General features: G+C 35.9%; 1 protein-coding gene across 1 annotated transcript; it reads right to left on the minus strand.

Moving 5' to 3' along the window:
• Positions 1 to 2,799: 2,799 nt before the first annotated feature.
• LOC145122225 (receptor-like protein EIX2) lies at positions 2,800 to 5,768 on the minus strand. Its single transcript, XM_079057861.1, has one exon. The coding sequence runs from the start codon at positions 5,670 to 5,672 to the stop codon at positions 2,907 to 2,909; it is 2,766 nt and encodes a 921-aa protein (XP_078913987.1). The 5' UTR covers positions 5,673 to 5,768; the 3' UTR covers positions 2,800 to 2,906.
• Positions 5,769 to 14,152: the final 8,384 nt, after the last annotated feature.

Consider the following 14,152-nt stretch of genomic DNA (forward strand, 5'->3'; position numbering starts at 1 on the left):
TTAACATTTTGTTATAATTAACCCGTTTACTACACGGATCTAACAACTAAACACGTAATTTTAATTTTTTAATTTTTCGCATTTTTATTTCTTTACTATTTAATTTTTTTCTCATAATTTTCATTTTTTTTCAAATTTCAAATACACATAAACTTCTGTTTACTCCTTCGTATTTAATATTTTATTTTAATGAACCCGTATAGCATACGGGTCTCGCAACTAATATATATATATATATATATATATATATATATATATATATATATATATATATATATATATATATATATGTTGGAAGAATATGCAGCAAAGAAACTCTAATGTTTCCGCTAGATGGGTTCAATGGTTGTTAAACCCTTTCTTAGATTTGTTTTTGTAATTTTCTAGCTTCTTGGTAATGGTTCTTTATAAAATTCAACTATTCAATAGTAATAATAATAATAATAATAATAATAATAATAATAATAATCTTGAAGAGGATGTAGCACACCGCACATAACATCAATACAAAGAGTTACAACTTCATCAAACTATAATGAAGTTATGTCACAAAAATTTGATGGAAATCAAAAGTGATAGTGGAATTAAAGCTTGAATGGATTGATTTTCCACACTTGAGAGATGAGTCTCTCCCAAAGACTTGTTACTGATTACAAAATGACCGAATGAATCTAATGTTACCCGATTTCCTTCCTTTTGACTCATTTAACTTGGACTTTCCTGATTAACTTCTTTGATTTTTCTACTTCTAGACAGTCATGAATACCTATCCTCAAAACTATCACCTTGTCCTTAAGTTGAAGTTCATGAAAAAAAAACTTTTTGTGTTTATATCCTCTATCAAATAGTAACCCTGCTTGACGTTGAAACATTTGCAAGTGATGGACAAACTGAGCCTCGAGTAATTGACCATTCCCAAACCGTGTCCGAAGTTGTAAAATTCCATTAAAGTTTAAACCATCAACAATGTTGATTGCAACATTCTTTTCTATAATTGTTGAGCACCCTTGTGATATTACCATTTTAACATCCCTAAGAAGCATGTCTCCCTTTCTTCAACTTCAACGTCAATAAAAAAGCTAAAATTAATATAAGGATTATTAGGCTTAATGACTTGTACCTTGAACATGAATTATGTTTTTTTTAACTAAATTACCCACCCCGCCCTCTGAATCAACTAGCTTCCCATCTTCTTCACGCACAATGCTTTTTATTGACTCTTTTCTTAGCTAGCACCTTTTTTCGGCAGCAAGATCTTCGGATGCACTCGAATTCGGACAAGAATTAAACCATCCACGACTTCATCTACATTGTTTTCTATCCCAATTTCTCTATTTCTTTCCTTTTATTCTTGAACTCCATTGCAGGTTTGTATCTCTAGTCGGTGTCATTTGAATGAAAAGAAAGAATTATCTTCAAAAGGTCAGTCCACCTTCCAAATGTTTGATGATATGTCTAAAAGAAGTGAATAGATTCAAGAATTTGATTGCTAAGAATAAATTTGTTTCATGTGTTTGATCTTGATTTCTAATTCTTCATTTTTCTTCTAACCTCACTGTACGATCGTGTTTTGCCACCAACACTTGATCACAAAATGTTATGTCCATTGTTTTTCGAAATTGATTCAAGATCATTTGTTTTAAATCTTCCCAACTACAAATCGATCTTCTATTGTGCTCAGTTCATCGCAACCTCCAAACTTTCATCATTGTACAATCGATTTAGGGAAACATATTGATCAACTTTTAAATCCAAGAGCCATCAAAGATAGATATCTCTAATTGTTTACCTAAGATAGCAGAAATTAGTTTTGGTTCTTAAATGGTCCTCTGTTTCTTGATCTTTCTCCATCTTCAAATGGTGATCTATCTCTTCTATTTGATTCTTCTTGAATTTGATTGAGATGGGTAAATTGTTGCAGAATTTCTTGTAACATTCCCTCCAATTCCATGGATTCAAATGTGGAACCTATCCTTGATTGTGGATTCACGCATTTGCTTTGCTTTTGTGGATTGTAATTTTGTTATTCCGCCTTCATTTCCCTCCATGTGATTGTTTGTTAATCTTATTTCCATGGTGAATCGAAACTGCTCTTATACCACTTGATGCATATTACAAAATTAACGCTTCTCGACTTCCCTCCCTTTATACTCTTTACATCCAAGTCTAACAGAATTTCCCTCCCATTTATGGCCAGTTAACTAACAACTTTGACTCATTAACTTTGACTTTCCGGGTTGATGAAAATTTTCCCTCTTCTAGACACCCGGCTCATCATTATAATGCACAGTTTTGGTACACTCTTCTTTTCAACTGGTTGATATGAAACATTTTCTGAAATATATTTGTTTTATGATGGAGTGCAATTAATGATTCCAAGTTATATTCAGAATAGAAATCAACTTCTGGTTCTAAGCTTTTGAAATAATCATCATTTTAGTTCATTTCCCATTACCTATATTGCATGTTTTCATTTCCGTTTTATGTAACATGCTCAAATGTTGGTGGAATTTGTAATAAATGATGAATTGTTAATGCTAAGTAATGACATTTAACTTAGGTAGGGTATTATTTTAATATAATAATGTTGTTTTTCTGAGTTGAACATTGATTTACATAAGGCCCTAGGAAACATAAGGTAAAATATATTATTAATTATAGTCTTAAAGAAAAGCAATGTATATGGATGGATCATCCTTTTGAGCACTATATTTCCTAGAAAATTTGTTGATTAATCCAAGTTTATTGGTCAAATGTGTACAAAACAAATGACTGAAAAATGACCAAATGGGACAGCGATGAAAAATGGCCACCCGTGGTGTTGGTGGCAATTTTATTGATAAATGGGACTTAAAAACCCATGCTAAATACAAAAATGAAACATGGTTTTACATGACTATCTATGTTCATCTTTTTTGCAAATTTGCAATGAACACCACCACCTTCACATAAACCCAATCTTTGAAGCTATCAAGAAACATAAAAAAAGCATATCTTCCACGACGGTTGAGGAGTAAAGCACCACATGCTATCCAAAATCCAATAGTGAAACCAATGGCCCCACCAATATAGAACCATACATCAAGTTCGTCTATACCTTCACCCTCACTTTCACCAATTATGTGTTGTATTTCCGATTCTTCATCTTGTGGACATTTTTTGGTAAGGGCAGGTCCACAAAGCCCTAAATTCCCTTGGTATCTTGAAGGGTCAAAGGACTGAAGTTGTGTGCTGGATGGGATTCTCCCTGACAAGTTATTACATGACACGTCTAGGTAACTCAATAAGGTCATTTGAGATATGCTTGATGGTATTTCTCCTGAAAACTTGTTTCTAGATAAATCCAAAGTTAAAAGATTTTTCATCTGACTGATGTTCAATGGAATCTTTCCAAGAAGAGCATTCTTTGACAAGTTCAGTGCAATCAGTTGATCAAGATTGGTGATCTGATATGGGATTTCCCCTGTTAAGTTGTTGCTTGACAGGTCGATGCTCCTCAACAACTTCATATTACTTCTGATGAATTCACGTTCAGTTCCTTGCCACTGGATCATCACATGGTCAACATTATATGAATATATTATTAATGGATTGTTAGGATCTAAATTCTGTGCTTGAGAGAATCCTTGTTGCACCATGATCGTAAGATTACTCAAACATGAGGGGATGCTTCCATGGAAATGGTTCACCGACAAGTCTAGAATTTGAAGACTTGCTAATTGACAGAATTGTAAAGGGATGCTTCCGGAGAAGTTGTTTGATCTTAACGTAAGAACATACAACCCATATAAGTTTTCCCCAATCCAAACAGGCAAATTACCAGAAAACTTGTTGGCCCCCAAATTCAATGACTTTAAGCTTGTGCAATTCTTAACAGACAAAGGAAATTCTTCAGAGAAATCGTTCTTGTACAGATCCAATGCCTCGAGCTTAATCATAGATCCAACAGAGGCAGGAAGCCTTCCAGACAGATTATTGTGTTCTAAATTAAGAACTTTTAGTTCTTTGAAATGCCACAAACAGTCTGGAAGTTGTCCGCTGAGAAGGTTATGGGAGAGGTCAAGAATAACTAAAAAGCCATGGACAATCTTGCATAAGAAGGAGATTCCTCCAGAGAATTTGTTTCTGGAAAGAATTAGTAATTGCAGAGTGGAAGAGACATTAGTTATTGGACCATCAAAGTTGTTGGAGCTTAAATCTATCATTGAATTGTTGTCAAAATTTGATGACAGATCTGGTACTTTCCCGCTTATATTGTTGGAAGAAAGATTCAAGAATGTTAGCCGGGAAGGCCACAAGTCCCAAAATTCGTGAGGAATTGTTTCTGAAATACCATTATTTGCAATTTTAATACGGGTAAAATTTTTAAATTTTTGAATCCATTTGGGGAAGCGAGGCCCTAGCTTGCAAGAGCTCAGATCAATATATTCTATATCAGGAAGGTTTGACATATAATCTGAGGAAGGAAATCCTTGGAGTGAGTTCTCAGAAAGTTCAAGATATGTAAGATTGGGCAGTTCCCACAGTTTCTTACTTATAGTTCCTTTTAACTGATTCTCAGAGAGGGACAGACCTGTTAGGGATGTAAACTTTTGGATGTCATCAGGCAATGACCCTGTAAATTGGCTTCCTGAAGCATACAACCGTTGTAATGAAAGCGATGTGCATCCAGACAAGTTGTTGAGAAAATCAGGAAATGTGACAACAGCAGGGTTATTATCGAAGAACAAAGTTTCCAAACTACAGAGGTTACCAAGATATTTGGATATCCCATCTAACATGTTGCTAGAAAGATCAAGATGGAAAAGCTTATTGCTGGTTAATGGGAACAACCAACGATACATGGATGAGGTGAGACTGTTGTTTCTAAGAGAAAGGTATTCAATAGATGAGGAATAAGAAGAGTTGAGAAATGAAGAAGAATATGGATACATGACCTGTGACAGCTCACATCCCGATAAACTTAACCACAAGAGTTTACGAAGACTCAGAATAACATCTACCCAATGATTTGTTTTGGCTAGTGAAATCCCCTCTATAAAAAGCCATTCCAAATGAGATAGAGGAGACAACCAGTCTAGGTTCTCAACTCTACACCTTCCAACATTTGAAAGGTAAAGCCCTTCCAAGTTGGTGAGGTTTCCGAACTCTGGAGGAATGGTTCCATAAAGAGAGTTAAAAGAAAGGTGAAGCTCTCTTAATTCAGTCAAGGAACCAATGGACCTGGGAATGGTTCCATTAAGATTATTGTTTCTAAGGAGAAGGTACCTTAATTGAGTCAACGTACCAATGATCGCAGGAATGGTTCCATGAAAAGAATTGAAGGAAAGATCAAGATAATTCAAGTAGGTTAAGTTAACCAATGAATGGCTAATCTCACCTACAAGACCACAGGACATCAGACCAAGCCCTGTGACATGACCTGTTTTGCTGTCGCACGTCACTCCACTCCATTCACAGCAATTGTCTTGTTCAGCTGTCCACATAGAGAGGAAATCAGAAGGTTCTTGAAGAAGAGCTTTGAAATGAAGGAGAGCATCTTTCTCCTTCTCAAAACACTTTTTCACAGAGACATTATGATCTCCTCCTCCCACTACTGCCAATTGGTTGGCAGTTGTAGTCTCAAGACATAGCAAGAGAAGTGAGAATATTATAAAAACACAAGGATGCATGATGTAAATGCAAATCTTGGTGATTTCTTTTGTTTGTATTGATGAAAATTTGAAGATGCCCCATGCAGCTTTATATAGTGCTGCAAACTGTGAAAATGAAGGATTCAAGTGGATATATGGCGTCAAAAAACTGCACACCTATTTGTTGGTCATTTATTTAAAAATTAAGATAAAATATTATCCAGCCAAGTGAAATTACAACGCATAAAATATTAGTTTAAACTACACACACATAGAGAGGGAGGGAGGAAGGGAGGCATATTCATCAACAAATGGTTTATTATTTCTCATTTTTACAACTATATTCTTTTTGAAAAAATATACTAAAATTTATTATTTTTATTCTCTAAAAAAGATATCAATATAAAGAAAGAAAAAATAAAATTGTTCCTACCAATTTTCACAAGAATTATCTTTCTTTAGTGTACACACATCTTGTGAGTTGTAATTCGAGCATAAAGTCCATATATTCCTTTCAAATAGATCAACTATAAGACAAATTAGAAAAGAAGAATTGAAATAAAATGCACCAAATCAAATCGTTCAAAGACTTATACTTCGTGTGGGCCATAAAATCCTTATTTTCCTTTGAAATATAACAAACTATAAGACAAATTAGAAAAACAAATTAAAATAAACTGAACCAAATCAAACGTTCAAAGACTTATACATCGTGTGGGCCATAAAATCCTTATTTTCCTTTGAAATATAAACAAACTATAAGACAAATTAGACATGAAGAATTGAAATAATTTGCCCCAAATTAGATGTTCAAAGACTTTCAGGTCTTGTAAATTTGTATTTTTCCTATACATATCTTTTTTCATCTTGTGATATCTTTTGGTTCTCATGTTAAGTCAACATGATATTATCCAAATCAAGTGCTTAATTTATTAATTAAGCCTATTAAGTAAACAAAATATGGAAAAGTTACCTCCAAAATTAGCAAGTGGCAAATAGTTCAGGGGTTATTTCAGTAACTTATCATTTACTATTCATAGTTTGACTATGAATAGTAATATATATGGTAATTGAATATTGATGGACGGGATATATATTGATATGTCAAAAATGGCAGCTCCATTTGAATTGAATTCTTTGACTACGCAACAGTCGGCCAAATAATTGTTTTGCTAAACAATTGTTTATTATTGTCAATGGACGGCAAATTTGGACGGTAAGAAAGTTGTCAAACATTACGGCAATTTGGTGTTAATTGGAAGAAACTTTACGGCTACTCTCCCTATAAATATCTGTGTTGCAGCAGAACAATAGCGTAGAACACGAACCAAAATCGAAGTATATATAGAAAAGCATTAAATATATATACTTATACACCACCGTGTATTTTAGCTCTCCCACTCTATTTGTAATCTCTTTCATAATCTCTGTAAACACTGCAAATTATAGTGAATTGTTTCTCGGCTTCCTCCGCCCGTGGTTTTTTCCCGATTTGGGTTTCCACGTAAATTCCTGTGTCTCTATTCTATTTATTTTATTCGTATTACGTTGTGATTATTACGCTTTGATAATTTTTGATCCCATTCCGCATTGAGCTAATATTATTTAAGTCAATTTGGATCCGTCGTATTTTACAACAATTGGTATCAGAGCATCCGGGTTGTGATATTAGCTCGTTGGGATCATTTTATCAAGTAATTAATCATGTCTTCGGTAAAATACGATATTCCACTACTGGATCGTAACACCCGATTTCCGTTGTGGCAAGTAAAGATGAGAGACATTCTCATTCAGATGGATTTACACAAGGCGCTCTTGGGTTTCAATAAGATGCCCGATACATGGACCGAAGAAGAAAAGGAGATGAAAGATCTGAAGGCTTTATCCCAAATTCGTTTGCACTTGTCAAACGATGTTTGCAAGATGTTCTAAAAGAAACGTCAGCGGCTTCTTTATGGCTAAAGTTGGAACAACTGTTGATGACCAAGAGCTTACCAAACAAGTTGCATTTGAAGCAACGGTTGTTCAATCTCAAGATGATTGAAGGAGGCTCTTTAACTGAACATATATCCACATTTAAAGAGTTAGTAAATAACTTAGAGAATATGGATGTTCAGTATGAAGATGAAGACTTGGCTCTATTCTTACTATCGTCGTTGCCAGAATCCTATAGCCATTTTCGTGATACTATTATCTATAGCCGTGACACTCTAGTTTTAGATGAAGTCTATACAGCTTTGGATTCAAAAGAGAAGATGAAGCATATTACTGGTGGTGGTTCAAGTGATGCTAAAGTCGAAGGTTTGAATGCCAGAGGAAGAACAACAGAGAGAAGTAGAACTTCTCAATCTTCCAACAGAACCAGATCCAAGTCAAAAGGCAAACGAAAGTTTTGCAACTATTGTCACAAGAAGGGACATGTGCTTGAAGAATGCTTCAAGTTGAAGAACAAAGAAAAAAAGAAGACGACAGCAAATGGTAAACAAGCTAGCACTTCGGGTGAAGCCGATCTAGCTGAGGTCGAAGGTATTGGAGAACTTTTGACAGTTTATTCAGATAAACTGGATTCCACTGGTGATTGGATACTCGACTCTGGTTGTACTTTTCATATGTGTCACAACAAAAGTTGGTTTTACACATTTGAAAAGGTTAACCAGGGCTATGTGTTGATGGGTAACAATACTACATGTCCAGTTCTTGGACATGGTTCAGTCAGGATCCGTATTTTTGACGGAGTTATTCGAACCATAGGGGATGTTAGATATGTTCCTGACCTCAGAAGAAACTTGTTGTCTCTCAGTTCCTTTGACAAAAAGGGATACGAGTTTGCTGGTAAAGGTGGAGTTCTCAGGGTATTCAAAGACGGTTCCGACAAACTGAGAGCCAAACGAAAAACCTCAGATCTTTACTTTCTTGACGGGCAAACAATTTCGAGTGATGCTGCTGTTGTGTCAAAGTCTTTTTCTGATCCAGATCAGTCCCGTCTTTGGCACCTTCGACTCGGCCATATGAGTTTTCAAGGCATGTCAGAATTGAGTCGAAGAGGTTTACTTGGTCAACAAAAGATTGTTGATTTGGATTTCTGTGAAGACTGTGTATATGGCAAGGCAAAACGAGTAAGGTTTGCAAGTGGTATCCATACAACGAAAGGACCACTTGATTATGTTCACTCGGATTTGTGGGGACCGGCTCGAGTTGCTTTAAAAGGTGGAGCTATTTATATGCTCACTATTATTGATGATTTCTCCAGGAAGGTGTGGTCTTTCTTCTTAAAAAATAAAGGAGACGTTTTCTCTACCTTCAGAAATTGGAAAGTTCAGGTTGAAAAGCAATCAGGTCTGGTGGTAAAGTATCTTCGTACGGATAATGGACTTGAGTTTTGCTCAGAAGAGTTTAATGTCTATTGTCAAAAGGAAGGCATTACTCGACATCGCACAGTAGTCCATTCACCTCAACAAAATGGTGTAGCTGAAAGGATGAATCGCACCATTATGGAGAAGGTCCGGTGTATGCTTTCTAATTCCAAATTGCCAAAGTATTTTTGGGCGGAGGCTGCTTCGACTGCTTGCTATGTTATCAACCGATCACCGTCACGAGCAATCGAGAAGAAAACTCCGTTTGAGTTATGGTCCGGTAAAACTGCCAATTATTCAGATTTAAAACCATTCGGATGTCCAGCGTATGCACGAGTTGACAATGGGAAGCTAGAACCAAGAGCAATCAAATGCGTTTTTCTTGGGTAAAATCAAGGTGTAAAGGGTTACAAGTTATGGAGCTTTGATTTGAAGAAAATTATCATCTCAAGAGATGTTACTTTTGATGAGTCTGCTATAATTCAACCAGTTGCTGACTCTTCTAAAAGAGCAGATGCATCAGATGTATCATCCGAAGCAAATAAAGAGAATGCTCAAATGGAGGTGGAGCTTCCTACTTCACCTACCACTAATCAGAGTACAAATCAGCATCAAGATTCTTCTTCGTCGGATGAGCATGTTGTTGGTGAAGATTCAACACTTTCACAACCACAAGCTACTACTCCAAGCATTGCAAGAGATAGACCGAGAAGACAGATTATTCCTCCGAAGAGGTATGCTGAATCTGATTTGGTTGCCTATGCTTTTATTGTTGCTGATAATATTGAGTCTGCAACGGAGCCTGCAAATTATGACGAGGCTATCAAATCTGAAGACTCAAATGATTGGATGCTCGCTATGCAAAATGAGAGGGAATCCTTGCAGCGAAACAGTACTTGGAATTTAGTTCCTATTCCGAAAGGGAAGAGACCAGTTAAATGCAAGTGGGTCTACAAGCTCAAGGAACCTGTCAACCCAAATGATAAACCAAGATACAAAGCTCGGTTAGTAGCTAAAGGCTACAGTCAGATTCCTGGTATTGATTACACTGACATTTATTCCCCAGTTGTCAAACATACTTCCATTCGTGTATTGTTGGGGTTGGTTGCTTCTAACGATTTTGAGTTAGAACAACTTGATGTCACTACAGCTTTCCTAAATGGTGAGCTTGAGGAAGAGATTTTTATGCAACAACCTGAAGGTTTTGTAGTTCCTGGAAAGGAGAACTACGTATGCAAGTTGAACAAATCTCTTTATGGCCTCAAGCAATCTCCTAGACAATGGTACAAGAGGTTCGATTCTTTCATGACCAGTCACAAATTCAGCAGGTGCACCTATGATAGCTGCGTTTATTTTAAGAAAGGTGACAATGGTTCAAAGATCTACTTACTCTTGTACGTGGATGACATGTTGATTGCAGCGAAAGATATGAAGGAGATTCAGAAGTTAAAAGACCAGTTGAAAGCTGAATTTGAAATGAAGGACTTAGGAGCTGCCAAAAAGATTTTAGGTATGGAAATTATTCGTGACAGGAAGTCTAGGATCTTGCATCTTTCTCAGAAAAGTTATATTGAGAAAGTCCTAAGACGCTTCAGTATGCACGAAGCAAAGTCTGTCAACACACCTTTTGCAGCTCATTTCAAGCTATCATCCGCTTTGAGTCCTACTAATGAGACTGATATGGCTTACATGACACGTGTTCCATACTCTAGTGCTGTTGGATCTTTGATGTATGCTATGATCTGCACACGCCCTGATTTGGCTTATGCTGTTAGCATGGTTAGTAGATACATGGCGAACCCGGGGAAAGAACACTGGAAAGCAGTACAGTGGATTTTTCGTTATTTACGCGGTACGTCTTCTATGTGTTTACGTTTTGGTAAATCTAACACTGGGGTGTTCGGATATGTTGATTCAGATTATGGCAAAGATTTGGATAAACGAAGATCAATTACAGGGTATGTGTTTACTCTAAATGGTTGTGCTGTTAGTTGGAAAGCCCAGTTACAGTCTACAGTTGCCCTGTCTTCTACCGAGGCAGAGTACATGGCGATTACAGAAGCAGTTAAGGAAGATATCTGGTTGAAGGGGTTATTTGGAGAACTCGATGATAGAATAAAGGTGACCACAGTTTTCTGTGACAACCAGAGTGCTATCTTCTTGAGTAAAGATTAAATGTTTCATGACCGAACAAAGCATATTGATATTCGTTATCATTTTGTGCGGGATATCATTGAAAAAGGTGATTGTGTTGTGGACAAGATTCATACAGATTATAATCCCGCTGATATGTTCACCAAAAGTCTTCCTATAGCCAAGTTCAAATTATGTTTGGACATGGTGGGTGTTTCTGATCGCAGTTGAGCCTGAAGGCTCATGGTGGAGGAAGTATTATTTATTTTACGGAAACTATTTTTTCTCTATATAAAATTGCAGGTTCTTATGGAAGTTTTAGAGTTTGATGAGCTATAGGTTTTGACTAATCGTAAAGCATGACTTGCTTAATTTTAATGTCAAGGTGGAGATTATGGAAAAGTTACCTCCAAAATTAGCAAGTGGCAAATAGTTCAGGGGTTATTTCAGTAACTTATCATTTACTATTCATAGTTTGACTATGAATAGTAATATATATGGTAATTGAATATTGATGGACGACATATATATTGATATGTCAAAAATGGCGGCTCCATTTGAATTGAATTCTTTGACTACGCAACAGTCGGCCAAATAATTGTTTTGCTAAACAATTGTTTATTATTGTCAATGGACGGCAAATTTGGACGGTAAGAAAGTTGTCAAACATTACGACAATTTGGTGTTAATTGGAAGAAACTTTACGGCTACTCTCCCTATAAATATCTGTGTTGCAGCAGAACAATAGCGTAGAACACGAACCAAAATCGAAGTATATATAGAAAAGCATTAAATATATATACTTATACACCACCGTGTATTTTAGCTCTCCCACTCTATTTGTAATCTCTTTCATAATCCCTGTAAACACTGCAAATTATAGTGAATTGTTTCTCGGCTTCCTCCGCCCGTGGTTTTTTCCCGATTTAGGTTTCCACGTAAATTCCTGTGTCTCTATTCTATTTATTTTATTCGTATTACGTTGTGATTATTACGCTTTGATAATTTTTGATCCCATTCCGCATTGAGCTAATATTATTTAAGTCAATTTGGATCCGTCGTATTTTACAACACAAAATAAACAAAATCAGCCCCTATGGGACTAAGTGCTGAGTGATAAATGATGAGTGTCGAGATAATGTTTTGGATAAAATAAGACTAAATGCTTTTGTATTTTGGATTGAATGAACCGTTCGAATAAGAGCAAATGGCCATTTTACCCTTGTATCTAAAAGTAATGTGGAATTAGAATAGGAAGTTGTTGTTTATTTGAGAACTATTGTAATTTTAAACTAAAAATTGCTTTAAAATATACGACCATGAGACTTAAATATGTTTGTCAAAAACTACCATAACTGTCGTCCTGGTCTTGTAGTTTTTGAAGGAGTTGAGAAACGATGACCACATGATGTTGTAGAAGACATTTGTCAAAGCAAACTTGCATTGTAATCTTACCATTAGTCAACATAATTAGGAAATATCATATGAATTCTTTCCTATAGAGAGCAAAACCTTTTCCAAAGCATCGTTTCCCCAACCAATTAATCAGAATGCAAACAACTTGTATATATTCACAAACATTAAATTAAACCACAACTTAACAAGATTTCATGCATCTCATCTTCCCTTTCAGTTATTAAACAACTTATGTTTATGTCTAATTGACACAATTCTTCCAATCCTAAGCAGATTTAATATCCTAAACAAATTTATGATACCATTTAGAAAAGTTCCAACTTCCAACATAAACATAAACCCAGAAAGAACTTTAATTTGTGGAATCAATTAAAGTTTTCTCAATGGAAATAAAAAACACCGTTCAACATCAAAACTCAAAATTTTAAAGAAAAAAAAAAGAAATAGAGAAACACCATTCAACAGAAAAGGAAGAAGAAAAATTGAGAATAGAGACGATCGAGAATGAGTACCTGATCTATGTTCTTGATATGAGCATAAGTGATGGGATACAAATGCTCATCGGAACGAATTTCACAAGAGCCATGAATGGAGGAATTCGAATTGAAGGGGATGAAATAACCTTGTACAAAAGGGTTACAAAAATAAGATCTTTCCCCCAGGCAGAGGTTGCTGCAGTCGAAGAAGTTCAAGGATGGGACTGGTACGACGATGAAGCTCATCAAATGTTACAGGAAGCATATGTAACTTCACCTGCTATACCAGAGATTAGTCTAAATCTCTCAAAAGATTTCAACCCAGTCATCCAAGAGCTTAAGCAACAAGGCTATATTGGTGAAGAACCGTTGAAACACTGGCGAAAGAATGGAGAGTTGTGCAAAATTGATATCATTAACCCTGATATCACAATACAAGACAAGCCTCTCAAGCACGTGACACCGGCCATGGAAGACGCCTTCAAAAGGCACATTGATGCTCTACTACAATTAGGAGTTATAAGACACAGTTCAAGTAGACACAGGACCATGGCCATGTTAGTCAACTCAGGCACAACAATCGACACCAAAACTGGTGAAGAGATAAAAGGAAAGGAACGTATGGTCTTCAATTATCGAACATTGAATGACAATACGTACAAAGATCAATACTCTCTGCCAGGTATTAACACGTTGCTACAAAGAATCGGGAGATCCAAGATTTATTCCAAATTTGATTTAAAATCAGGATTCCATCAAGTAGCAATGGAAGAAGCATCCATACCATGGACTGCTTTTCTGGTACCAGGAGGATTATATGAATGGCTAGTTATGCCATTTGGGCTAAAAAATGCCCCAGCAATCTTCCAACGAAAAATGGATCGATGTTTTAGAGGAACAGAAAATTTTATCGCAGTTTACATTGACGATATTTTGGTCTTCTCAGAAAACGAAGAGCAACATAAACACCATTTAAGGATATTGGTTCAAAAGTGCAAAGAATTTAGCCTCGTCCTCTCTCCAACAAAAATGAAGATTGCAGTAACAGAAATAGATTTCCTCGGAGCAGTCGTTGGAAGGCAGAAGCTTAAACTCCAACCACACATAATTAAGAAAATTGCTGATTTCAATGAAGAAAATA

This window comes from Lactuca virosa, chromosome 6 (assembly GCF_052849685.1).
Source record: "Lactuca virosa cultivar CGN04683 chromosome 6, Lactuca_virosa_CGN04683_v6, whole genome shotgun sequence".
Taxonomy (NCBI): Eukaryota; Viridiplantae; Streptophyta; class Magnoliopsida; order Asterales; family Asteraceae; genus Lactuca; species Lactuca virosa.

Coding starts and splice junctions, on each gene's coding strand:
- LOC145122225 (XM_079057861.1), bottom strand. CDS start 5,672: ATGCATCCTTGTGTTTTTATAATATTCTCACTTCTCTTGCTATGTCTT.